The sequence below is a fragment of the Bos grunniens genome, chromosome 7 (assembly GCF_055505025.1).
Source record: "Bos grunniens cultivar Pamir isolate PY7600 chromosome 7, Bosgru_T2T1.0, whole genome shotgun sequence".
In the NCBI taxonomy this organism is placed as follows: domain Eukaryota; kingdom Metazoa; phylum Chordata; class Mammalia; order Artiodactyla; family Bovidae; genus Bos; species Bos grunniens.
This window is the reverse complement of record NC_141171.1, coordinates 96,566,092-96,593,774: the sequence shown is the minus strand read 5'-3', so window position 1 is coordinate 96,593,774 and position 27,683 is coordinate 96,566,092. Positions and strand designations below refer to the sequence as shown.

The 27,683-nt window shown below is 40.9% G+C and overlaps 1 protein-coding gene and 1 long non-coding RNA gene across 4 annotated transcripts in view; one reads left to right on the top strand and one right to left on the bottom strand.

Moving 5' to 3' along the window:
* The window catches only part of LIX1 (limb and CNS expressed 1), a 53,826-nt gene that overhangs the window by 10,395 nt on the left and 15,748 nt on the right, over positions 1-27,683 (top strand). Inside the window, exons 1-2 of one of the 2 annotated variants that reach the window (XM_086413251.1) lie at positions 10,367-10,511; positions 10,959-11,122. In XM_086413251.1, coding sequence (XP_086269377.1) covers positions 10,973-11,122 — 150 coding nt within the window. In that variant the 5' untranslated portion in view covers positions 10,367-10,511; positions 10,959-10,972. Of the gene's footprint in view, positions 1-10,366; positions 10,512-10,958; positions 11,123-27,683 lie in introns of those variants that run through there. The other variant, XM_086413250.1, reaches the window with a different exon arrangement.
* Positions 7,875-10,556, bottom strand: LOC147370013 (uncharacterized). 2 transcript variants are annotated; one of them, XR_015168303.1, is made up of 2 exons: positions 10,051-10,556; positions 7,875-8,811 (listed from the first exon to the last, which is right to left on the bottom strand). It is a non-coding gene; the product is annotated as an uncharacterized LOC147370013 (long non-coding RNA). The 2 variants fall into 2 exon arrangements; XR_015168304.1 differs by lacking the exon at positions 10,051-10,556 and adding an exon at positions 9,873-10,044.

Here is a 27,683-nt window from a genome sequence, read left to right as displayed (position 1 = left end):
AAGATGCCTTGAGCTTGCTCCTTAAATTATTTGGAAATCCTTTTCCTGTTTCTCCTCAACAAAACTAGGGGATCACATTTACAAAAACAAGGTATATGTGATTGAATTACTAGAACAGAAAATGCTGTTCATTTTATTTAAAAATATCACCTGCTAAGAATAATTTATAGTTAAAGATTATGTTAAAACATTACATACCATAAATCCATCTGTTTGGAGGCAGAGAATCGATTTGAAACTATGTTTCTCATCTTGAAAGCCTCTAACTGGTTTATCCTAAAATGGTAGCCTTTCCAATTTGTCTTAGTTTTTGGCAAAGGAAATTTTTACCCAGCTAGAATTTTTTCTCATGTAAGGCATAAAAAAATGGGCTCTTTTTTCTGATAGATTTATGACATACTTTTAAGATCCCTTATTGCTGACAAATGACTGTCTTTCCAGTCAGGACTTACCTCATATTAGGTAATTGAACTGAGCAATGAACTATAATATTTCTACTTTCCCGAAGCATAAGAGTTATTAACATTAATTTGAAATAAGCATTAGTTCCTTTCTGTAGTTTTTCCTAACAGCAGGTCTGTTACCATTAGCATTCATCAGAAAGTGAAAAATTGGACAAACATCCGTGTTTCCAGATTTTGAGACATGTAGTATTTCTTCCCTTTATTTTCTGGCTATTATGAAGCTTTGACTTTACCAGTGAATGATATTAAAAGAGTTTTCTCATTTCCATCTCTGAATTCTTCACATATCTTAGACACAAATTAAATAGCCCAATGTGTACAATTAGAGAATTTTCAGACTTGAGACTATTTTCAGAATGTTTAATGATATGGTTTCCAACCTAGGAACAGTCAGTTTCAAAGATGCAATGTGCCAGCATATAATCATGCCCTTTCCTTTCTTCCTTCACCTTCTCCAACCACAAATAATAGCTAACCCTCTAGTGCTTACTATGCGTGAAGCTCTGTTCTGAGCATTTTCCATTTTAAGCTTTACAGCAACCCTGTAAATACTGCCTTTTACAGAGAGAACAGGGGCATTCAGTAGGTATGGAGCACTCTGCCTGCTCCATCTCCTACCCACTCCTTGTAGATTTTTTTGCCCAAGCTCCCACCAGAGAAACACTTCTCCTGGGTTCACCCAGATGCACAAGAGCAGCCACACGTTTCTCCATGTGTCTGTGCCCTTGTTTTTATGAATGGAGCCTCTGCAGACAGCACAGCACCTCACAGACAAAGGACAAGAAAATCGGTGCCCCTGCATTTCTCACCCGCTTGCATAAGCCTGGGGCACCGGAACAATATAATTAATTTCCAATTATTAAAAGAGGCAACGTCCCCTTGCCGTGTTGCTTATCAAATCGTACCCCCTTCTTCATGGCATGCTTTCCTATCACTCCCACACACAATTCCTCCACTGAGGCATTACTATTTTTCCTACTCTTTTTGTCAAGTGCCACTCTCACTTTTTTAGTTTCTACCCCCTTCCCCATCCTGGTCTAAATCTCATTTTTCTGGGGAGGTTCAACTTAGACTCTCCTCCTCTGCATAATTTTTCTGTCCTTTTCAGTCCACATTTATCTACATTTCCCCTTAAATGTACTTAGTTCAGTTCAGTTCAGTTCAGTCGTGTCCGACTCTTTGCGACCCCATGGACTGCAGCACTCCAGGCCTCCCTGTCCATCACCAACTCCCGGAGTTCACCCAAACCCATGTCCATTGAGTCAGTGATGCCATCCAGCCATCTCATCCTCTGTCATCCCCTTCTCCTCCTGCCTTCAATCTTTCCCAGCATCAGGGTCTTTTCAAATGAGTCAGTTCTTCGCATCAGGTGGCCAAAGTATGGGAGTTTCAGCTTCAACATCAGTCCTTTCAATGAACACCCAGGACTGATCTCCTTTAGGATGGACTGGTTGGATCTCCTTGCAGTCCAAGGGACTCTCAACAGTCTTCTCCAACACCACAGTTCAAAAGCATCAATTCTTCGGTGCTCAGCTTTCTTTATAGTCCAACTTAGTTATTGTGCCATAAATTTTAGAGCTCTAAATATTACCTTAAAATCATTTCTGTTATACAATGTAGCAGTCTAATATTTTGTTAACAAATTATATTATGAATTCATTATTTCTGCAATCAAATTGTAAATCTTTATGTGCAAAGGCCTATTTTGAGTTGTTTTTTTTTTTCTTTTTGACTCTATGCCATCAAGGTCAGGGTCCCCAGATAGACCAGGGCCTCATTGCTGTTTAATTTTGGTGTTCTGTTCCACTGATCCCAGAGAGACTACTTTCAAATCCTTTTCAACACTATGCTCCAGGCAGTCAACATAAATGGAGAACTGACACTTTAAGACAAAAGTACTTAGATCTCTGTTCAGGATAGCCACAAGCTCTAGTTATCATGAAAGTAAAATCCTAGCTGGCAAGCAACTAGCAATCACCCTACCCAGGGTTCATCTTCCTGCACCTGCTCAACCATCTCCAGCTGAGACATGGCTGCCACCAACACACCCATGCTGGGTGGGCACCATGATGGTTCTTATAAGAAATCTCCTATTCTAGAAGGAAGTCTTAATCTCTCCATGAATTGTACTTTAAAAGTACTCCAAGAGTACTTTCACCTCTCTTCTGTATGTTCATTCAATTGCATGGTTCAGATATGTAGTATTGTTTAGAGTCCAGATGAATTCAGCAACTGCTTCTACATGAACAGGCCTGTGCTAGATACCAAGGAGGATACAGAGAAGAATGAACCGGAGTTCCTGTCCTCTGGAATCACAATCTGCTGTTAGGTAAATAACATACAACTGTTCTCTATAAGATGAATTGTTATCCCAAGGCATTTCATTCCTCTGGCCAGAAGTAAGCCCAGCCAAATCTGACTTGATAAATTTAGCCAGGAGCACCACATCCATTTTGTTAGCATGCTTTATAGGAGATTAAGTGCTAAGACACTGGGCCACTGATGGAATAAGAGCACAGGAAAGGCCATTCATGTGGGCTGGAATCAGGCAGTAAGGCATGATGGAGGAGGTGGCATTTCCTCTGAAATTTGAGAGTAAATTGGATGGCTAGAAAGGAGAGGCAGAAACAACACTCAGGGTAGGAAGGAGGACTTGAACCAAAGCACAGGGGGGAAAACCGTGCAGTATGTGTTCAAGGGCAAGTGAAGTCACTGCCTTTGCTGAAGCTAATGGAGGCTTTCTGCTAGGAAGGGTCAAAGGTTGGACGGTTAAGGTGTTCCACATTGCTGGATGTCTTCATTGGTCAAGTGCCTTCTGTGAAGCTTTAATGCTGAACTTTATGCTCAGAAAGAAAGCTGGAGGAAGGGGGAAACCTCACTTAACGAAAGACTTACTTGGAGATCTAGTCACTCCTCTGGAGACTCTCATGTTCAAATTTCAAAACACAGTGAGAAAGAAAGTACCCACAATAATGCCCATCAGCTGCATAGCAAATTGTCTTCTTATTGATAGGAAAGTATTCAAAACCTCTAAAGAGGTTTGTTTTAGTCAGCTTGGGCTGCTGGAACAAAATACCACAGAGTGGGTGGCTTAAACAACAGAAATGTAATGGTATTTCTCACAGATCCAAGATAAAGTTGCTGGCAGAATCAGCGTTTTGGTGAGAGCCCTCTTCCCGGTTTACAAATGGCTGCCTTCTTGCTGTGTCCTCACAAGGCTGAGAGAGGAAGCTGTGGTGTCTCCTTCTACTCTTATAAAGATACCAGTCCCATCGTGGGGCTCTAACCCTCATCAGTTCAGTTCAGTTGCTCAGTCGTGTCTGACTCTTTGCGAGCCCATGGACTGCAGCACACCAGGCCTCCCTGTCCATCACCAACTCCTGGAACTTATTCAAACTCATGTCCATTGAGTCGGTGATGCCATCCAACCATCTCATCCTCTGTCGTCCCCTTCTCCTCCTGCCTTCAATCTTTTCCAGCATCAGGGTCTTTTCAAATGAATCAGCTCTTTGCATCAGGTGGCCAAAGTACTGGAGTTGCAGCTTCAACATCAGTCCTTCCAATGAGCACCCAGGACTGATCTCCTTTAGGATGGACTGGTTGGATCTCCTTGCAGTCCAAGGGACTCCCAAGAGTCTTCTCCAACACCACAGTTCAAAAGCTTCAATTCTTCCGTGCTCAGCTTTATTTATAGTCCAACTCTCACATCCATACATGACTACTGGAAAAACCACAGCCTTGGCAAAGTAATGTCTTTGCTTTTTATTTTTATTTTTTTTTTTTTATGTCTTTGCTTTTTAATATGCTGCCTAGGTTGGTCATAACTTTCCTTCCAAGGAGTAAGCGTCTTTTAATTTCATGGCTGCAGTCACCATCTGCAGTGATTTTGGAGCCCCCCAAAATAAAGTCTGTCACTGTTTCCAGTTTCTCCATCTATTTGCCATGAAGATCTTTGCAACCCCATGGACGGTATGGTCCATGGAATTCTCCAGGTCAGAACACTGGAGTGGGTAGCCTTTCCCTTCTCCAGGGGATCTTCCCAACCCAGGGATCAAACCCAGGTCTACCACATTGCAGGCGGATTCTTTTTCAGCTGAGCCACAAGGAAAGCCCAAGAATACTGGAGTGCGTAGCCTATCCCTTCTCCAGGGGATCTTCCAGACCCAGGAATCGAACCGGGGTCTCCTGCATTACAGGTGTGTTCTTTACCAGCTGAGCTATTAGTTTACATCTAACCTCATAAGGTTACATCTAACCCTCATAAGGACTTCCCTTGTGGCTCAGATGGTAAAGCATCTACCTACAATGTGGGAGACCTGGGTTCAATCCCTGGGTCGGGAAGATCCTCTGGAGAAGGAAATGGCAACCCACTCCAGTACTCTTGCCTGGAAAATCCCATGGATGGAGGAACGTGGTGTGCTACAGTCCGTGGGGTCGCAAAGAGTAGGACACGACTGAGCGACTTCACTTCACTTCAACCCTCATAACCTCATCTAAACCTGACTATCTCCCTGAGTCCCCACCTTCTAATAACATCATATTGTGAGTTAGGGCTTCAGCATATGAATGTGTGAGAGACACAAATATTTAGTCCAGAACAGGGTCTATTATATGCATCTGAGAAAGCAATGTGGAGCAATGGAGTGTGATTAAAAAATCTGATGTGCAAAGTCAACTCAGGGGTTAATTTGTTTTTGTTTTTGTTTTTTTAACTCTCAGATATTATAATCTGATAGTAGTTACAAAAAGGAACTGGATTTCATGCTCTCATTCCTAGGATCTCCCCAACAATTCTCTCTCCTTCCACTTCTTCTCATACCCCTAGCGTCAGCCATTTGATATTCTATTTCTGTATAGTAATTTTTCCAGTTAAACATCAGTAGCCTCATCAAAGGTAAGACCTATGTATGGCCTATGAGTGTTAAACCCTGAAGTTGGAGGGTCGCTCAACTTGTCCTGACTCCAGCATCAGCCAGCTTGTTACCCATCTGATTTCTCTGGATCTCCAGCTCAGGATTCACTGCCTCTCTCCTGTCTGGTGTCAAGACTCCCCGTGAATGATTAGTGTATCTTGTCCTGGCTTATGAATAAAAGCCCTTTTCCTTTAGTGTCCATTCAAACAATGTAGAAACTCTTCAAAAAGAATTTCACTAAACTTTGGGAGAAATAATGCATAGCCAGAAAAGTATGTGTTCCAGACTATAGGCCCCTGACCCCCAGGGAGAAGGCACAACCAGGCAGAGAGACTTGACCTTGACTTGTGTTCATGCCCCTCTTCCCAGGAAGCCGGTTCCAAGGCCTTCCTCAGTCTTTTGTCATTTGCTGTTGTTCCTCTTGTGGTCTCATCTTTAGTCATTTTTCCTTGAAAGGAGGGACTGGAATGTGAGACTTAATCACAGCCCCTTCTGAAGCCCGTGACTGTTGGGGGTTTACAGTGTTGCTTTTAGCCAGAGCAGAGTATTGGCTGAAGGTTGATCAGGACACCTGTTCACATGACACAGACTGACATTCACTGTGACAATTCCAAGCTGGAAATGTGTCGAATCATGTGCATGGAGAAATACAAATATGAACCCTTTGCTTTGTTTGACTGCCAAAGACAAGCATCAGAAAAATGGCCCATCGAAAATGGTAGGTGAGGTAATTCTTGTGCAGGGTCCCCTACACTTTCCCTACCAACAACTTCACAAAGGCAGCACATCTTGCATAACTTTCATGGCATCAGCTGTTCAACCAACATTTATTATGCTTCTAAAATCCTCCTGATAGATGTAGACACGCATGAAAACAACTTAAATTCCATTATAATTAGGAGTGGCTCAGAATGAGCAAAGAGGAAGACTATACATCCAGACCAAACTAAGTTAAAAATCCCAAGGCTGAGAGTTAATAGCTGTGTGACTGGACTGTACCCTGAGCATCTTTTAACTTCATATCTCTAAGTTGTGGATGATAATACCTATTTCTAGAAGGTGTTGTAAGAATTAAATGAGAAAATGCCTAATACCTGGCATATAATAGGCACGTGATAAGGGAGACGAGAAGAGCAACTTCTTCCTACCTTACCCAAGGCTTCTCCAACTTTAATGTGCGTCAGATTGCCTGAGAATCTTGTTAAAAATGTAGACTCCGGTTCAGTAGGTCTGGAGTGGGGCCTGAGACCCTGCATTTCTAACAAGTCCCCAAATAATATCCATGCTATCTCTCAGAGAACTACAATTTCCAGGGGAAGGGTTTAGAGATTATTTTGGGTTTGTTTTCATTTTTAAGAAGCTATTGCTGGAGGCAGATCTTAAACAAAAATGAGTAGGTGCCAGCCAGGAAGATGACAGAGAATGGAAAGGCATTCAAGAGGGCAAACAGAAGTAAGGGGCTTGCTAGTAGCATAAAAAGCCTGAGAGAGAGGGGGGCCTGGGGTGTGATTTGAGGAGAGAAGTTTGGAATGAGAAAGAGAATCAAGATATAGGGCCTTCTATGACTTACCAAGGAGTTATTTGCTCTGCAGGTAATGAGGAACTCACAGAAGGATTTTAAGATGGGAGTGATTTAATCAACCATGACATTCAGAAAGATTACCTGGGAACCACTGGGGATGGGTTAGATGGGGGGTGGCTGGAGTCAGAAGGGTACTGCAGTATATACGGTGAGATGTGAACCCATGAAGCAATGGCAATATTAAAGGAGAGGAAGCGGTGATTAGAGACATCGGGATATGGAAGTGAAGAACTCTAGCACTTATTAGGTCTGGAAAGGGGAAATTAAGTTGAAAGTTCCTGTCAGTTTTCTGATTTGTGTGACTGGGTAGATGATAATACCACTTTTTAAGTGGCTCAGGAAAAGAGTTTATGGAAAAGCAAATGGGTTGAGTTTGAGCAATATGTTGAATTTAAGCAACAAAAAAACGGAAAGATCTGTTAACAATGCTGAAGTTACAGGAGAATGTAACCACTGGCATATATTATGGTAGATGGATGAATAGAAATAGTTTCTGTCATTCAAGAGCAACAGAGTGAAGCAAGAAAAGGCGAAGACAAGACTCTCATGCAAAACACCGTGAAGGGTGAGCAGAGGAAGAGAGACCCATAGGAACGACTCAGAAGAAACGATAGAAACAGGGAGAATACAGTCAAAAAAGGCCAGGGATATGAAAGTTTCTAGAAGAAATTTATCAGCTGTGTCAAATGCAGCTAGAGGTCAAATAAATATGGACTGAAAGTTAGAATTAGTGACATTTGCCAGAGTCGTTTCAGAAGCTTAATGTAGCAGAACGCCAGACTGTGGTGAGTTAAAAATGAATGGAAGATAGAGAAGCAGAGAGAGTAATACAGAATATTCTTTCCAGCAGCTTGGGCTATATTGAGAAAATTTTAATAACTAGTAACCAAAAGTAGTCCCAAGGCCGAGTACTTCTTTTGATTGATTATTCATTTATTGTTGTCTTGGGCATACATATGGCTGCTGAGAAGCAGGGAGGAGAAGAAACATTTAAAAATAGAAGGTCAAGAGAATGACTATTAGAACAATGCCGAGTAGAAGCGACACAAATTCATGTGAGACTGAAGGAAGTAAGGTGGACCTGAGCACAGGCACAGATGGGTCCCTAGATGTGAGGAGAGATATTGCATGCTCGGTGGCCTAAGTTTGTAACGAGAAAGTCAGGATCATTGGCTGGTCCATGAAGGTGCAGCTGCTGCTGGAGTCTAAACTGGCCATGAGGCCTTTCCTCAAGTTTGGGTGGTTTCTTCAGCAGACTTGACCCTTTGTTAGCGTTCTCTTTGACGCTGTCGGTGAACTTTGTTGTTACTACTTCAAAAAAATAAAGAAGCGTGTGTTTCATAAATAAAGCATCTTCAGATATGCTGATCTTGGGAATTCCAAACAACAAGCTGGCCCTCTTCCCTCTGCACTCCATTCATCTGGTTTTCCAGTCGACAAGAGGAGATAGAGATAGAAAGATGAGTTGTGTGTGTGCATGACATATGTTGCACTCTTCAGAGGTGATGACATACATAAGACCATCAAAGAAATCCTTCAAAGTTGCAGAATAAAAGATCTGAAAACTGCTACATTTATTCCTCCATAAATTTTACTTAGGATGTACTTTGAACTCTAATCCACACAGTTTTACATGCCAAAATTCTTGTGTTCATTTTACCTAGATAAGTATGAGTCTTCATCTACTTACTCCAGGTCTTAGCTGAACATCATTCAGCAATGAACTAACTTAAAATAGCAGCCTAATGGCCCTTGCTGACTATCAGAGCAACAGACCGCTGGTTTTGGTTTTAGGCTTCAAGACATCACTGCTTTAATCTTCAAGACATCACTGCTGAATTCTGGAGGTCACCTACAAGTAGAAAGACAGATCAGCTGGCTCAAAAAATACTTGTTTTCCTGGACATGGGAGGGAGTGAAAGATAGGGAGCAGAAATACAATTTAGGAAATAAAAGTTCTATTCTGAGTGACGTCAACTGGTAGAAAATATCACTTCAAATATTTTTGAATGAATGAAAAATGTCTGTAATTACCAAGCTCACCTTGACCAATCAGCATACATTTTATTGGTTAATTCAATTATCCCCCCTGACAGTCTTATATTTCCCAGTTTATTTCCCAAAACACATCTTAAATACTAAAAACTGCAGTTCTTAAATATATACAGACATCCAATTCCTTAGGCATCTCGATAATTTTCCTGAACTATGCCCTGTAAACTGGAAGCTGATCAGTGACCTAAGAATGAAGTAAAAGAGCCAGGTGCTCTATTCAACAGCTTAGAAGGTGGTTGTGAAATATTTTTGCCTCTAGATCAAACTGTGACTCTCCTAATTTCCTGCAAAATAGCAAAGCCCTACATTTGGAGCACATATATTCAGGAATATATCAGGAGGATGTCAAAGGGCCTAGACACCATACTACACAAAGAATGTTTGAAAGAAAAAAGCTATTTAATCTAGAACTTGAGGAAACCTGAGAGCTTTCTACATTAGTCCGCTTTCATATACAAGTGAGAGACACCAATTCAAAATGGCTTAAGGAAAAAGCAGGTGTGTTGGTTCAGGAGCTCAAACTGTGACATGAGAACTGTTTTTCTTTCCCTGTCTCTTGGTTCTGCCCTTCTCTATGCTGGCTTTCTTTTCAGCCGTGATCCCCCCTTGCTTGGGCAGCACCGCACTTCTCTCCCACACCCTCAACAATCTAGTGAAAAAGGAGAATCCAGTCTTCCACTAGCCCCAACAAAAATTATTGACCCTAAGTGACTTGACTTTGAGGTAATGTCCATCCTTCAGCCCTGGAGAAGACATGATTGAAAGAAGGGTGGTCCTTTAAAGAAAGCTTTTAGGCTTTTCCTACAAAGAGGAAAAGCAAGTGCCAGGTAGGCAAAAACAACATATTTCCTATGCCACCTTCAAGTACGTAGTGGGTTTTCTTGTGAAGATGGGGATTCACTTCTCTGAGGTCAGAGTCCCAGAAATGAGAAATAGCCCACTTGCAGGAACATTATAGGAATGCAGATTTCAGCTCACTCCCCAAAAGGACCTTTTTATAGTTAAAACCATTAGCATTTGAGACGGTCCACCTTACAATGTGCCAAGGACCAGGTCCTTCCACATGTTCAGAATCAGGGCAGATGAGCAGCTGTCAGTGGAGTTGTGCAAGGAATTCAGGCATGGAGCAGTTTCGCCTGCGTGACCTATAGGGTCTCCTTTGCCTCTACAATTCTATTATCCTTGTTAATTTCCACAATTCAATTTGCAGTAGAGGATAAACAAACCAACCTAATTTGATCTGGAACTTCTGCAGGCTATCACAGGTCATTTAATCCAAAACACATGGCTGTGGCCATTACTATGTTTTCTGAAGTCATCTAACAGACCTGGTCCTTAACAAGGTTTCCATGTTATTAGTTTCACTCAGAGTTTGTTTCCCCGCCCCCAGCCTCTTGCATATTACACAATTGCTTTCATTCTCTTTTAGATTAGGGTGGAGAGGAGCATGAAAGAGTTTTCTTCTCTCTGCTTTTCTCCTCTTAAATCTTAATATAGGTGAGTTCCAATGAAAGTTTCATTGCTTGTATTTTTACCTTTGAATTTAGCTTTCCCTTTGCAGGTCTAAGGATCTATGAGAAATGGGATTCATGGATAATCATAGCTCTGGACAGAATTTTTAAGGAAAATTGTCAAAGAAGGAAGAGATTTTTAATTTGATATCAAAAATTAAATTGTAATTGTAACAGACTGCAATGTCATTAGAATTATGGTGCCAAACCCCTTCAGCCATGCTCATGAAAAATTAAACAATTTTGTGCTAAATAGTATTTGCCTCTTTCACAACTGAAAGGACTCCACCCCCACCCCACCAGAACATACACATACTCTGTTTTCCTTACACTGGAAATGACATGTTACATGATCCAACCCACAAATAAAATATTGTTTTTGCCAGGGTTATATCCACCCTTAATTACTGATTATTTTTCTTGTCTTTTTCAGTGAATGTTGTGTCGATGTTACAGGAATTTTGGGAAAGCAAGCAGCAGCGGAGGGCTGCGTTCCCAAGTGAAGGTGTGGTGGTCTACGAGTCGCTGCCATCTCCTGGGCCACCCTACGTGAGTTATGTGACCCTCCCAGGAGGAAGCTGTTTTGGCAATTTTCAGGTAAGAAACCATAAACTGATCAGTGAAAGTTGATGGAGATAACATAGAGTAAGCCTTTTTATAAAATGGTAACATCGTTAAGTTTTCTTGGTTGTAATGAAAAAAAAGTTGTGCCATATGCCATTACATAAGAGAAAAATTGGTCAGAGGTTCTGGCTTTTAAATTGAGTAGTTTTTAATTAGGGTGCTATCCCCTGATATTGCTTTGTGGAAAATGAATTTTATAGCATTTTTTTTGCCTGATAGCTGCTCCCTTTTCCCTCAAACATTTTGGAATAAGCCTTAGAGAACAAAGGAACTTGGGCAAAGTCCTTCCATCAGGGCCTTTCCATCAGTAGGAAATCTTCACGTTCATGAAATTTGTAATCAAATAGTAATCAATCTACTACACACCAGAGCATGAACCTACAGCAAAGGCTGAGAGTCACAGGGCTGGGTTCAAGGCACCTGTGCTAATCCCAAGTTCTGTTCTGAATACCTGTAGACCTTGGGGAAACGCTTATGTATTTCCCTGACTTTGAGATAGGGAGTAGTACCCATGCGGTTGGTTGGGAGTCATATGAGATATACATGCAACGTGTTTATCTGGTTATAGAGGTATTCTAAGTATTGTTCTGATCATTAGTATAAAGATTCTTCCAGTTGGTTAATTCTTTATTATGTTTATGAAAGGGGTATAAATGATGATACATTTCTAGCTGTACCCCTAGATGGTTTGTACAAACAATCAGCATCAGATTATCCAGTGTGTGCAACAAATACTCATTGAGTGACTAGGAAATACCAAGCACTGGGCCAAGTAATGAGGATATATGGTCCATACTTGGAGGAAAGAAATGTATAAAAAAAGTTATAGTAATTACATCATTATATTCAAGGGTCAATGAAGGCATAAAGGTAAGAACTTCTCAGTTTACCAATTACTTTTGTAAATAGCCCTTTGGTGCAGTGAACTTTCTTAATTTTCGATAGCTGGCAAAAATGCCTCAATTGTAGTTTATGGACAATGTGAAACTCAGAAGAACTCAACTTCCCCTCTTAGTTTTGACAACTAAGAAGTTCAGAGGCAAGATTTCAGTGTATCTGTTTGTAGTATAAATCTATAAAACTCTGCATCATGTAATTTTTAGGACTAATCACATACTTGATATTATTTATATTTCTACTTTTACTCTCCCTTTGAACTCAGTGTGCCTCACTCATTTTATTTCATCCGGTTACCATGTATCTGTTTTATATTATTTCAAATCCTTTGTGGAGTGAAGGGAAGATGTAGTTTAATAAATAGACCCACAACCCTATGTCTGCCTAGGGAAAGTCAAAAAAGAATTCACAGGAAGCAATCACAAACGGAGATGTGCAATTGAGGGTGTCTTTGCCAATTGGTGAAGGCAAGATGACATTCTCAGCCTAGCGAACAGAGTGTACACAGGCATGGAATGAGAGAACCACAGGCATTTTCGGAATGTGAGGAGCCTAAGTGTGTCTGTGGCAATGAAATGGTAGATGGTTAGGCTCTCACATCAAGCTGTAAGTGTCTTCATGCTTCGCAATGAAGAATAGGTTTTATTCTATATAAAATCAAAACCCTTGAAAGATTCTGAGCAGGTGCAAGATATATTCAAACATGTTTCAGAAGACTTACTCTGACAGTAGCATGGGGTAATTTTAAAGAATTGCTTTCAAAACTTCGGACACTGCCAGCCAGTGGGGTCTTGCCTTCTTCTGCCCTGAGCTGTGGTCAGCAGTAGATTTTTACATCTGACTAGTGAAAGTGAATTGCCTGATGAGGATGATTTGAAAGTGGTCTAGAAGCTTTAGAACAGAACTTGATGTAACCCTAGACACTTAGGCATGAATGAGGGACAGGGGAGGGGAAAGAAAGGCAGCGACTGAGAAGAGGATTCTCTAATCCTTGTGAGTCTGCGGGTCCATCGCTGAGCATTCAAGGTGAAGGCTGCCCACTCATACAGAGCTTGCATCAGACTTCCATTCAGGGGAGGCCTCCTAAGAAAACAGACCTACTCAGCCACAGAGCAAGGTCTTGCCAGCTGCTTAAATAATCTGGGTTTTATTTTTTTGTCCACGAATGTCAAAATCTAAAGATCACCAAACATTTGAAGAAAAGCAAAAGAAAAAAGGCAAACAAATAAAAGAACAGAAACAATTCAAACAGCAGAGTACCTAAAAGAGTATTACAAAAAGTATCTTCAGAAAATTATGAAAAGATAAATATCCCTAAAGTAGCTATGAAAAAAGAAGCAAGCAGGAAAACAGGAAATTTAAAATGTCATTGCCAGATTGGAACAATAAAATAAAAAAGTGAGTAAATAGATAAGTAGACATAGTCAGACTTTATTTTTGGGGGCTCCAAAATCACTGCAGATGGTGACTGCAGCCACGAAATTAAAAGATGTTTACTCCTTGGAAGGAAAGTTATGACCAACCTAGATAGCATATTCAAAAGCAGAGACATTACTTTGCCAACAAAGGTTCATCTAGTCAAGGCTATGGTTTTTCCCGTGGTCATGTATGGATCTGAGAGTTGGACTGTGAAGAAGGCTGAGCGCCGAAGAATTGATGCCTTTGAACTGTGGTGTTGGAGAAAACTCTTGAGAGTCCCTTGGACTGCAAGGAGATCCAACCAGTCCATTCTGAAGGAGATCAGCCCTGGAATTTCTTTGGAAGGAATGATGCTAAAGCTGAAACTCCAGTACTTTGGCCACCTCATGCGAAGAGTTGACTCAGTGGAGAGGACTCTGATGTTGGGAGGGATTGGGGGCAGGAGGAGAAGGGGATGATGGAGGATGAGATGGCTGGATGGCATCACTGACTTCATGGATGTGAGTCTGGGTGAACTCCGGGAGTTGGTGACGGACAGGGAGGCCTGGCGTGCTGCGATTCATGGGGTCACGAAGAGTCGGACACGACTGAGCGACTGAACTGAACTGAACTGAGACATAGATCACAGACAAACTGATAAAGGATAACAAAGTAAAAACTAAATAACAAAGTAAATTTTCTGGAACTTAGAGCAAAAAGACAAAGAGATGGAAAAAAGACAGGACAGGAAACGTGGGACTAATCCTGGAGGTAAACATTCATCTAATAAGAGTTCTGCTACTGCTAAGTCACTTCAGTCATGTCCGACTCTGTGCAACCCCATAGATGGCAGCCCACCAGGCTCCTCCATCCATGAGATTTGCCAGGCAAGAGTACTAGAGTGGGGTGCCATTGCCTTCTCCCAATAAGAGTTCTAGAAAGAGACAAAGGAAATAAGGGGACGAAACAAATACTAAGAAATAAATACAAAGAAGAATTTGTATTAATACAAAGAAATACAAAGAAAATTTCTTTGACTTAAAGCAGCACAGATTTTCATATTGAAATGGCCCACTATATTCCAAGCAAGTTCATAACAAAAGTTACACAGCTCTGTGACTGCATGAGACTTAGGGACAGCATTCTGTTCATGGATCAAAGGACTTTCGTCATTGATTTCACTGTTTGTGGGGATTTTGATTTCTTTTAAGGTAGATTGGATTTATATGTAGGATACCTTTGGGGGATCTGATATAAAATAGGGCCCAAACTGGCAAACCTGGTCAACAAAATCAAAAACTGTATCTTTGAAAAGATAAATAAGAAAGACATTTGTGAGTGTGACCTACTTATGAAGTTCTATCGCCACCTTCTCTTCATGTCTAAACCCTGCCTGCCTTCCCAGACTTCACTCAGATAGCACATTCTCCATGAATTTTCCCTGAATCTTCCTATTAGAAGTCTCTACCTCCTCTGATTTTCCAAAGCAGTTATCCTTGTTTCTCTTCTAGTATTTAATGTTTTTTTACCTTACGCTACTTATGGGGCTTCCCTGTAGGCTCAGCGGTAGAGAATCTGCCTACAATGCAGGAGACTTGAGTTCAATCCCTGGGTCAGGAAGATCCCCTGGAGAAGGAAATGGCAACCCACTCCAGTGTTCTTGCCTGGAAAATCCCATGGACAGAGGAGCCTGGTGGGCTACAACCTATAGGGTCACAAAGGAGTGGGACATGACTTAGTGACCAAACAGCAACAACAGCTACTTATGTGCATGTTCGGTCTCTAGAATACAACGTAAGTGCCCCAGGGACAGAGTCTCTATCCTTATATCTAAAATGTCAAGTACTATGTTTTGCATATAGTAAGTGCCTAATAAATGTTATTGAAAAGGAAAAAAGTGATAGTTGCTCAGTCGTGTCTGACTCTTTGCAACCTCATAAACTGTAGCCCAACCAGGCTCCCCTGTCCATGGAATTCTCCAGACAAGAATACTGGAGTGGGTAGCTATTCCCTTCTCCAGGGACTCTTCCCAACCCAGGAATCAAATTCAGGTCTCCTGCATTGCAGGCAGATTCTTTACCATTTGAACCACCAGGGAAGCTGAATGAATAACTAAATGATGAATAACAAATCAAAAAAATCAATGAAGTTTATATTTGTCCTTTTTTAGAATATTATCACTATTGACTGATATACAAAACAGTATATACTACTATATACAACATAATACATCAACTAAGGTATTTCACCTAACTCTGCAAGATGGTGGGCTAGGAAGGAAAAATCAGTAACATTAAAATCAGCTGATATCATTGTGTTCCTGTCTGTGATTAGTTTGTAAAATGGATTAATTTTAACTTATTGATTTAAGAAAAAGCCTTCTAATTCTCTCTGACTTTCATTTATGCAAAGTAACTTTTCCTCCACCCACAATCTCACATAACCAATATTTGGCCATACTCACACCCAGGGATGTGTTATGTTTGTTCATATGTAATAACTACATTTATTATAATGTACTTAGAATATAATACATTTGACAGATCTGTGAATAGATCTAGAGGATGTAAGTCTAAGAAATTTTAATGTTTTGTTTTTGTATTTGCTGCCTTGAGAACTATGAATTTCCCAATCATCCCATAAATTTCTATCCCAAATGGTAAGACTTTCCATATGTAGTAAATTTACCATCTTCCTTGTGGTCTCGAAAAAATAGGAAACAAAATTTTAAAAACTGAACTCTTCAGCAAGGTGGCCTCTTGGTGATTTCTCTGATCATTTCAGGGTTTCCTTTTCCTTATGTTTAAACCATCATATTTTAAGGTTCTCAGGAGGATTGTTAACATCCTTGCTTTAAAAGATCCAGAATTTCCTGAATCAAATATGTTTTGAAAATGTGCTTGGGTGATTGGCTGCCAAATCTTAACCCATTTGGCTCCCAAAAATGTGATTTGAGAAAGGAAAACCAGGAAGGAAAAAAGAGAAAAAGAAAATTTCTCCAAAACCAATGTCCGTACACTTTTCTTGGTTCTTCAGAGACCATCTTAAATGCTATTTTCACCACATAACATTTCATCATATTTTTGCCAGCAGTTGGTCTGTGAGAGCCTACATGCTCATTCCTGCAATGCCTCTCACATAATCAAATGTCACCCTTGTGCATTGCAAATCATTTCACTGTGGATTATTAACGCCAAGACCATGTGCTGGGACATGGAGAAATCATTATGCCAGCAGTAGCCTTCTTACTGAGCCATGGACGTCACTTCCAATGGTGCCAAGTAATTGAAAATACTTGAAGTGGAGTATGGGGCTGGATTGCAGGATTAATCCTTCTGGTTCATGAAAGCTCTAAGAGATTACGCCCATTCATTCTTTAGAAAAGCGGTATTCAGACTGAGCTTAGTCTTCTGATTAATCAAAGGAAAGCAGTCAAAAGGCTCTGGTGGACACAAACCACTGGTTTTATGAAAAGAAACCTCCCACTGAAGTAAATGGGAGGCTTGTGTCCAAGAAGACTAATTGAAGAATTTTCAGTTAGTTTTTATGCCACAACCCCCTAAAAAACAGAGCCAGAGGGAGATAAATCAACCATAAATCTGTCTTTTAACCATGTCTTCATAAACGACTTTGGTATAGAAAAAGAGAAGTGAAAATATGAGTTGTTTTTGATTTCTAAACAATAAAAAGAACAATCTATTGTTACTCAACTATTTTCTTTTAGAAAGTTATACTGAAACACATTAGTGCTTATTGTCTTTTATAAAAAAAACTGTCTTCTAATACTGCAGGCATTGAGTATGAATTCATGCATTTTGGATGTATTCTCTCCATGCCATTTTTGTCTAGGCAGTTAATCCTTCCCTAGCCACATATCATGACCATGAAAACTTGCAATAATTTCCATTTTTTACAATAAGAGCAACACAAGAGCCATCAGCTCAACGTCTGGCTCCCCTCTTGATGAACTCAGAAGGAAAGCCACTCATTGTTTCAGCAGCTGTTTTTGTTTCCAAATCCAAAAGGGGGAACTTAATTGAGTATTTTCTCTTATTTTATATTTTGATTAAAAGTTTTGTGATTCAAGTTTTTGTTTTCAAGCCAGTGACATAGGCTTCCCTATAGTCTGCTAGAATGATTTGGGTTAGTGCATTTTATTCTTATTTGGAATAAAAAGTAAAAACTCTTTTGAGTATAATACTACACCATGTGATTATTTATGTATATGAGTTTTGATCGTATAAAAAATATATCCCCTGGCTAAAACATTGATGTGATAGTTTAATTTATTTGACGTTTAGAACACTAATTCATTACGGTACCATACTTTTTTTTAACCTATTTTGTGGTACTTGGGCTTTTTGTATCACGCCAAGCACCATATAACATTGAAACATTTAATATTTCTATAAAAATATGTTGATTGATTTTTTTCTTTTCTTTTCATTTTCAACCGGTATATGGCACGTGTAGCAAGGTCACACAGTTGGGAGAAGTAAGTGGGAAAACACTCAGAGCAGATGAGTTTCTTCCAAAGCACTGTCTCTGAGAGGCCTTCCATCTTTATGCTAGTTGGTTTTCACACCAAAGCCTTTGCCTGGAAAGACTACTCTTCTACAGCCAGTCACCTGGAAAAACTACTTTTCCAAGGTACATACTACCCAAAAGAAGGATAGGTATGTTTCATTTGTTTTAGTTACTTTTAGGGCTATAGTATCTCTAGTCCACACCCCTCCCCAAAAGTATATATGATGAAATTAAGGCTCAAAAAGAGTGAAAGGAGCACCTAAAAGCACACTTCTACATCAGCAGGACTAGGATTCAAGTCCTCCTCTGACTCTAGAACATGTGCTTGACTCCATGCCACCACCCATAAAGAAGGCTGAGCGCCAAAGAGTTGATGCTTTCAAACTGATGCTGGAGAAGACTCTTGAGAGTCTCTTGGACAGGAAGGAGATCAAACCAGTCAATCCCTAAAGGAAATCAACCCTGAATATTCATTGGAAGGACTGATGCTGAAGCTTCAATACTTTGGCCATGTGATGTGAAAAGCTGACTCATTGGGGAAAAAAAAAAAAAACCCTGATGCTGGGAAAGATTGAGGGCAGAGGAGAAGAGGGCAACAGAGAATGAGATGGTTGGATGACATCAGTGACTGAATAAGCATGAGTTTGGGCAAACTCTGGGAGATAGTGAAGAACAGGAAGCCTGGCATGCTGCAGTCCATGGGGTCGCATAGAGTTCGACATGACAGCAACTGAACAACAACATTTTTAAGGCAATAAACGCACTTTACTATCAGATATAAAACATATTTTAGACTTTCATAGGTTGCATGATTCTTATTTTTGTTCTAAAGTATTAGATCACAATGAACTAAGTTTATAAAATTAAGTTTTTTCCCAAGAGAGAAGGACTAGGACAAAATTTGATTAATTCATAGTCATGGCTAAATGGAATTGTAATGTTCTCTTTTTACTGATTATTAAATAAGGCCTAGCCTTAACATTCCATGCTCCAAAGAAAGATTTAGTTCCTGCCATGAAATTGAGACTACTGCCTTGCACTAATTCTGTTTTAATGTCAACTATTACTGTCTGAAATCAGCCACGACCTCTTCTTTGTCACTGGATGTGTATACCTTGACGCAGACGCACGACGTGCTATGCAATGTAACTTAACTTCTAAAGGAGGTATTTCCTGGTAGAAATCTCCACAGGAAAGCATCCTGTTTGGCAACTAATGAGACTCAAAGATAGGAAGATTAGTTAAAACCCCTTCCCATTTGAAAGTCATATGTCAGCTAATGATCCAGGCTTTAATGGCTTGCCTGTGAAACTGGAAGTGAGTATTGTTTTAATGAGACCTGGTTATCACCCAGAACTCTTTGCTGACTTTTCATCAAGCAAAGTGAACAGAGATAGTTATTGCTGTTCCTAATAGAACCTCCACATATAGTGAAAGATAGTGCTTGGGGAAAGGCTCCAGGTAAATCGACTCGGGACAATCTCCAGAGGGACGATCCCCAGCCTTTGCTGTTAAACTTGAGGAAGATGCTCACAGTCTTAGGAGGTGCTGAGTGAGGAAGAAAGGCTGACTTCACCTTTCCCCACTCCATCCCTGCATCTCTCTCCACACAATCAGAGCCAAGTCCTTTTACATCAAAGCAACTGTAAAAATAAACCAAAACTTTGAGCTCTGATCAATCCATCTTGTCTTCACCTTAACTTGAAAAAAAAGAATAAGAAGAAAAGAAAAAAGGGAAAAGAAAAAAAACCTCCAGGAGCCAAGCACAACATGGTTTTGTAATAGTTGCCAGGGACCTGGGTCTAGGTATGTGTGTAGAATAGCGTTTGCAGCAGAGGTAAAGGAGGAGGAGGCCAGGTGGTTTATATTATAAAAATAACATTCTGACCCACCATGTGCGTGAAACGTTTCTTTCAGTTGACAGGAGCTGGGTGAGTTTTCCCTGAAAATTGGACTCCCAGACCAGCCCCTCCCCCACAGCTAGCAAAAACCATTGCCCGCCCACCCCCCACCCCCCACCCCATTCCCAGCACACACAGAGCTCCAAATTGTTCCCAATGTATTTACAGCCAGCCTGACCTATGGGGGAAGAGACACCATATTAACTTGGGTGATTGAGTCTTAACGGTTGCCCTTTTTCTCATCACCATCTGGGAAGGAAAAAAAAAAAAGCTAATATATCCACAATTAGATAAATTGGAGCATATGCACATGTTCATGCTTAGACCAGGGCAGTCGAGGTCTTAAAGAACTGAAAGGGGGACAATTAGCATCAGGGCCTGGTTTGTGTGGCATTCTTTGTGCTGATGGCTTGCTGTCAGGATGAAACCGAGGTGTTGGTGACACTGACCAGAGCTGGCAGGCCGTACACGCAAACTCTGCAAGTCGCTTGCTGAGACTTGGACTTGGAGTCATACCAGCAAATGCCCCCCACCACCTGAATGACAGGCTTGACAGCCTAAAGAATCTGGGCAAGAATTCTCACCTCGCACAGAGTCCGTTTATTTGGTTTTGCCACCTGCAAAGCCCCAGCTTGGGAGAGCCCCTTGGGTCCGACGTGCTATTGAGCAAAGGCCACTAAATAACACTGACCTGCTGTTGGCCCCAGAGAAGATGGCGTCTTCAGCTCCGAGTCTACATGTAGACACAGTCTGTCAAATGTATAATACACGACGGGTCTTTTGCAAAAACCTGCTCCTTAACAACCACTTTTCAGCTCCTCAGCCACCACTGGTAGGCACAGAATAAAGTGTACCTAACTTGATTTGGGATCTGCACACTTTTATTTTTCTTGATGTCTTTAAAATGCAAATGTGAAAAATTCTAAAAAGTCTATTGTTTAAAATGGAGAAAAGTCACTTATATTGATATCTTTCCACAGACTTTCTTTTGAAAGCCCTATAGTTGGGGTGTATGGACAGAAAAATATTAGTATCCAGAAACAGTCACTCAGTACATGTTCTAATACAAAGCATGGGAAAAACTGTTAATAAAATGAGGAATACTAGGAGAGTTAATATTCAGAACATAAACTGTGTCATCCTGGCTGGAAAATGTTTCTGTGAGTAGTAATGCACTTATAATAATTTCAATTTTTATTGTTATCAATAATTAACAATAAAACTAGTATCTTATTAGGCATTTCTATGTTTATAATATGTACATGACTGCTAAAATTTTATTTCAATGAATTTTTAAAATTTCTGTACATCCTAAAAAAATGGACTAACTACCATTTTATTTCAGGACAGCCCACTGACTGTCCTGTTTATTTATTAAACCAATAAATCTTGGTTTAATTTTTCTGTTGTATAGTATGACACATGGAAAATTATCATGATGAAATAAGAACTGCTGAGTAAAAAGGAATATTGAGACTTTAGTTAAGTTAGAAGAGCCTATATACTTCCTAACGGCTTAATTTTAGAAGAATAGTCATAAATGATTTTTTTTCAACCTGAATGCTGCTGTCCCTAACTTTTGTGTAAAAGTAATTTCTCTAGTGAGAAATTAGGCTGTTTCATGTTAGCAGAGGTGGATATACTATTGCGATATTGAGATTGATAATGACATATATATTTGGTTTGGCCCCTGCCCAACAGCCCCTGACACCCCTAGGATTTCCTAAGTCATAAGAGTGATAAAGGTATCTTTTAGTATTCATAACAAATAAAGGGTTATACTACACCTGAGTTTATGTTAATGAAGTGGCTTTTGGGGAAGCTCATAGTGATGGGGCCTGGTTGCTAGGAGAATCAGCCATATAATGAGAAGTTTAGAATTTTCAGCCCCGACCTCTGATCTGACAAGGGAGAGGAGCCAAAGATTGATTTATGCACCAGTGGCCAAAGATTTCGTCAATCACACTTATGTTATGAAGACTCCATACAAGTCCTAAATAGTGGGATTCAGACAGCTTCTAGGTTGGTGGTGCTGGGAGAAGGCGTGGAAGCACGGAGTCCTTCCACACACACCTCGCTCTATGCATCTTTCTCTGACTGTTCCTGAGTTGTATCCTTTTATAACAAATCAATAATCTAGTAGGTAACTAATTTTTATGAGTTCTCTGAACTGTTCTAGCAAATGATGGATGCTGAGGAAGGAGTTGTAGGAGTCTGTCATTTTTAGCAGTTTGGTCAGAAACACAGGGGACAGCCTGGACTTGTGTGATTGGCGTCTGAAGTGGGGTCATCTGGTAGGACAGAGCCATCTATGGAATCTGATGCTATCTCCAGGTGGACAGTTTCAGAATTGAGTTAAACTGTAGCATACCCAACCTAGACAGCATATTAAATTAAAGCAGAGACATCACTTTGTCAACAAAGGTCCATCTAGTCAAGGCTATGGTTTTTCCAGTGGTCATGTATGGATGTGAGAGTTGGACCGAAGAATTGACGCTTTTGAACTGTGGTGTTGGAGAAGACTCTTGAGAGTCCCTTGGACTACAAGGAGATCCAACCAGTCCATCCTAAAGGAAATCAGTCCTGGGTGTTCATTGGAAGGACTGATGTTGAAGCTGCAACTCCAATACTTTGGCCACCTGATGCGAAGAGCTGACTCATTGGAAAAGACCCTGATGCTGGGAAAGATTGAGGGCAGGCAGAGAAGGGGATGACAGAGGATGAGATGGTTGGATGGCATCACCGACTCAATGGACATGAGTTTGTGTGGACTCCGGGAGTTGGTGATGGACAGGGAGGCCTGGCGTGCTGCGGTTCATGGGGTCTCAAAGAGTCGGACATGACTGAGCGACTGAATTGAACTGAACTGTAGCATACCCAGCTGGCACAAGACAGTTAGTTGGTGTGAAGAGGAAAACCCCACATACAGTGGTGACCAGAGACTGTTCTCCCTCTCAGCCATGAAGCCAGTGAAACTTCTGCTGCATAGGTTACTTCAAATCACAGGCCAATTTTTAAAATGTGTGATTTCTTATTGCTTTTCTCATACAAAATCCCTCAAACTGTGTAAGCTTCAGGTCCCACACAAAACCTGGTTCCGCCTCTGCTGATTAGAAATGAGACACAGAACGGACAGAAGCTAGAGCAGCATTCCTCTAAGGATAGTCCTGGATCCACCTGCCTCAGAATCACTTGGGAAGCTTGTTAAAATGCAGACCCCAACTGCAGTCCATCTGAAGAGACTCTGACTGGGAATGTACATGTTATCAAGTTCCCCAGGTGATCTTACGATGAAAACTAAAGGTTTCGAATTTTTGGTTTGGACTGCTAGCTGAGGCTTAGCAATGGTCTTTATAACATACCCTGTGGGCTCCTAGTAGCTTGTCAATGATCTCACATCCAAAATAAAATAAAGAGCCAGAAGGAGCTGGTCTTGAGAGAATTTCTCATCCGGTGGAGCCGGAGAAGTTTAATTTAAATGACTTTTTGCTCTTGAAGGGTTACCAAATATATCTTAAAGTTGTTGAGGTAAAACCCTTAAAATTTGTGTGGTAAAACTCTCAAGTCTCTTGGCTCCATTCTTAACCAAGGGAACAATTCCAGACAGCACAAGAAAATTCTAACAGGGACTGACAGTTGATCTCCTGTTCTAGTCACAGCTGGTCTTTCTCCATTTTCCTTATCCCTACAGTCCAGGTGAAGAAAAGAACCAAAAGGACATAGGAGAGAAGATGATATTAATATAATTGTTAGCACATGCCTGCATCACTGAGGACAATTTCTTGAGACACTACACTACTTCTTCCTTGGCCTTTTCTTTTAAAAGGAGTTGAGTTCATCATGTGGGAATGGGAGGAGATATTCTTGGAATCTTATGTCAAAACAATCCACAGAGTACCAAGTATTTAGCTTGGGCTAAAGTATGACTTCCCTGGTGGCTCAGATGGTAAAGCGTCTGCCTACAATGCGGGAGACCTGGGTTCGATCCCTGGGTTGGGAAGATCTCCTGGAGAAGGAAATGGCAACCCACTCCAGTACTGGTGCTTGGAAAATCCCATGGACAGAGGAGCCTGGTAGGCTACAGTCCATGGGGTCACAAAGAGTTGGACACTACAGAGCGACTTCACTCACTCAAAGTACTATCTATACTGATTTGGGGAATGCTGGGAGAGTTTAGCCAAATTATATCTCTTCTCTATTCCAAGGTGGGTGACCATTTCTGTGACAAGCAGGAATAGTGTTGTGGTTAAAAATCTGGGCTTTCAAGTCTGACAGACAGGGTGTTTAATCTTGCTTTGATAATTTTTTAAGTTGTATGACTTTGGGCTATATAACCTCTGTTTTTTCAAGGGAAAAGTAAGGATCACAATAAAATAAACCTTACAAGATTGTGGTGATAACTAAATGTGACAATCGACATAAAACACTCAGCTTGTGCGTGCATGCCAAGTCACTTCAGTCGTGTCCAACTCTTTGGGACCCCGTGGACTATAGCCTGCCAGGCTCCTATGTCCATGAGATTTCCTAGGCAAGAATATTGGAGTGGGTTGCCATTTCTTCCTCCAGGGGATCTTCTGGATCCAGGGATCAAACCCAGGTCTCTTACGTCTCCTGCATTGGTAGGTGGGTTCTTTACCACTAGCACCACCTGGAACAGCTTAGCTCAGCACCCAGCAACAAGGATTATTATTAGTGAGCTCTGCCTCAAGGAAATGGCAACCCACTCCAGTATTCTTGCCTGGAAAATCCCATGGACAGAGGAGCCTGGCGGGCTACAGTCCATGGGATTGCAAAGAGTCGGACACGACTGAGCAACTAGGACAGACAGACCTCAAGGGTGGGCTGAAGAAGTTCCCAAGTACCTGGTGGGAGCAAAGCTTCTGTGTTAGCTATCTGTGGCTGGGTAACAGATCGCCACAAAACTTCTCATTGTCTCACTCTTTGTGAGGATCAGGGATCTGGAAGCCGCTTGGTTGGGTAGTTCTGGCCCAGGGTCTCCCAGAGGTTGCAGTCAAGCCTGGAGCCACAGACATCTAAAGGCTTGATGGGGTCTGGAGGATCAGCTTCCAATCTCCCTCAGAAGGCTCTTGGCAATAGGAATCAGTTAGATTCTTAGCATGTGTACCTTTCAGTAGGACTACTCACAACACAGCAGCTCACTTTTCCTAGAGAGAAAGCAAGTGCGACCGGAAGGACCACAGTGCCTTTTATAACCTAATGTCAAATGTGACGTACCATAGCTTCTGCTGTATTCTGTTGGTCACACAGACCAACCCCATACAGTATGGGAGGGGGCTGTACAAGTATGTGAATACCAGGAGGCAGAGATCACTGGGGGTTCTCTCAGAGGCTGGCTACCCCCACCTTTAAATAGTTTCCTGAGCAATGCCACAGATGCTCTTTTTTTTTTTTTTTTGGCTTTTAGAGCTGAGAGGCTTTGAAATGATTATAGTTGTTTATAATCTACCGGCAAATGAAAGGCATCCAAGCATCAAGATAAATGTCTGAGTGGGGTCTTCTAGCCTCTTGAAAAACATGTGGCTGCACATGCTGAAGAAATCCACAGCTGACTTTAGTAAAACCTTGACTATTAAATATTCCAGCCCTGCACTTTCACAAAGTGCAAAGGACAGAAGTTGTCTCTCTGTGTTAACAAGTAAGAATGTTAGCGGATAAGTCATGGTTTACAAATCTGTATTTATGATTGGGGTCTGGCTGACAAACAGCAAGAATAAACCATACAACCTGGGGAGTCCAATTCCAGCAGGAAGTTGCTTTGAAATAACATCATACTTCATTCACTCCCCAAATGATGTCTTTGACGACCAGTTTGGACACATCAATAAAACGTCCTGTCACTTACCATATTTTATTTTCTTGCAGCATTTCCCACTGTTTGATGGTAACTCTCACAGTGCCTGTGCTTACAGCACAATCCACACTCTGATTTAGATTTGCCAAGCAGATTGCTTTTGGCCAAATTTCTTGTCCAAACATAGGTCCTTTCAGTTTGAGAGTTCCCACTAAAAGATCCCTAAAGAAAAATATGCAGTTTTACTGGCTCGGATTTGTAGCTCCAAAATTTAAAAGAAAGCGGCTGGTTAACATTATAGACATTTTGAAGTACTTGTCTTTCAGAAATGCAAAGAACAATAGCAAGGAAAGCCTTTGATGGCTCAGAATTTATTTTATTTTATGTACTTATTAATTGGTACACTTTCTCCCCCATTTTAACCAAAGATTCTGTACATTGAAACAATAAAATAAGTAAAGACATGTGTCTTCTTTAAAAATCCCGATACTGGTTAAGTCTCAGAGTCCTTTTCCATGCTTTCTGGGTAAAGGCTTTTTCTGTTCTCTCAGCCCTGCAGCACTTTGATCTCAGAAGCAGTGCCATTTGGTTGTAAATGTATGTGGCGCCTTTGATCTAGTACTTAGCTGGTCTTATTTAAAATAGATAGCTTCTTTTATCTAAGTCGTGTTTACTAGGTCTCGCTCTATGAAAGATGGTTTAAATTGCTATTATTTAGATAGAAAGTTATATAAAGTTTCTTAAGAGTGCCCAGATCTGAATCTAATTCTCTAAATTCTAAAACCCCAACGGCATTATTATATGTTTCATACAGCAAATTCTTATTAAAATGAGCTGCTTTTACAGATGTCAGGTAATATTTGCAAAAACTCTGTTTGCTTTTTAACAGGGAACTGATTTTCCAAAGAATAATAAACATATCCTACACTCGGGCAAAACGAGTACTCTCAGAGCGCCTAACTAAAAGGCCAATTTTCCCCTCTGCAATTCACATATTAGTATATTTTTCTATTACTGGATTATGAATACAACAAAGGGTATATTGAAATGGGACTTTTAAAAATTAATAAGTGTATATCTTAAATTCTCTTCTTTAAGAGGACTTCTTAAATACTTTGTCAGTCACTTTAGTGATGGGTGCTTTCAATTTCCTAGGGTATATTCAATTATTCATTCAACAAACTATATTGCAGGTGCAAAGACAGAGAGAGATTAGGTCAAAGACTCGGCCCTTAGGTTGCTCACAGCCTGGGGTTGGGCGGCAGAGCGCTAGTAGACAATTACACCTCAGTGTGGTGTGTGCCTCTTATGGATGCTGGTCTTCCCAGCCTGCAACTGGGAGTGCTCAGGGAAGGTCTCCTGGAAGAGGCGGTACCCAAGCTTTAGTGAAAGACTACTGACTCAGAATTCGTATCCTGTACAAATATTTCCAGCCAGATCCATAACTGCAGAGACACCTCTCCCAGTCTCCACAGCCCTGGTTAAGGCAGCTGGCCTAAACCTTGAGAGAGGTGCAAAGCTTGAAGGGCGTTGCTGCCTGAAGCGACCTGAAAAGCTTATAGATTGCCATCCAACACTAAAGAGCAAAAGCCCAAACCATCTTTCACAGAAGCCACTTGGTCCTAACCTGAAAGTTAAAAACACGTAAGCCTGAGGTACTCTCATAGAGTGTTACCACATTCTGAGTATTTTCAGTGCTTTCTCTATATTAATGAATTGAGCCTATCCTCAACCCTACAACACAGGGACCACTATTATTCCCATTTAGAGAGCAGGAAATTGAGGCACAGAAAGACAAGTTTGTCCCTGGTTTTTCAACTAGTAAGTTCCAGAGTTGGAATCAGAACCCAAGGAGTCTGACTCCAGAATATATGTTTTTAATTATGGTATTAAACGTGTCTCCCATTTTCCTTTGTTCCTTACTTTCTTTTCTCTGAAATAAAGATTTGAGGAGGGCCCTGGTAATGAGTGCAATCACTGAGCACAGAACAGTTGCCAT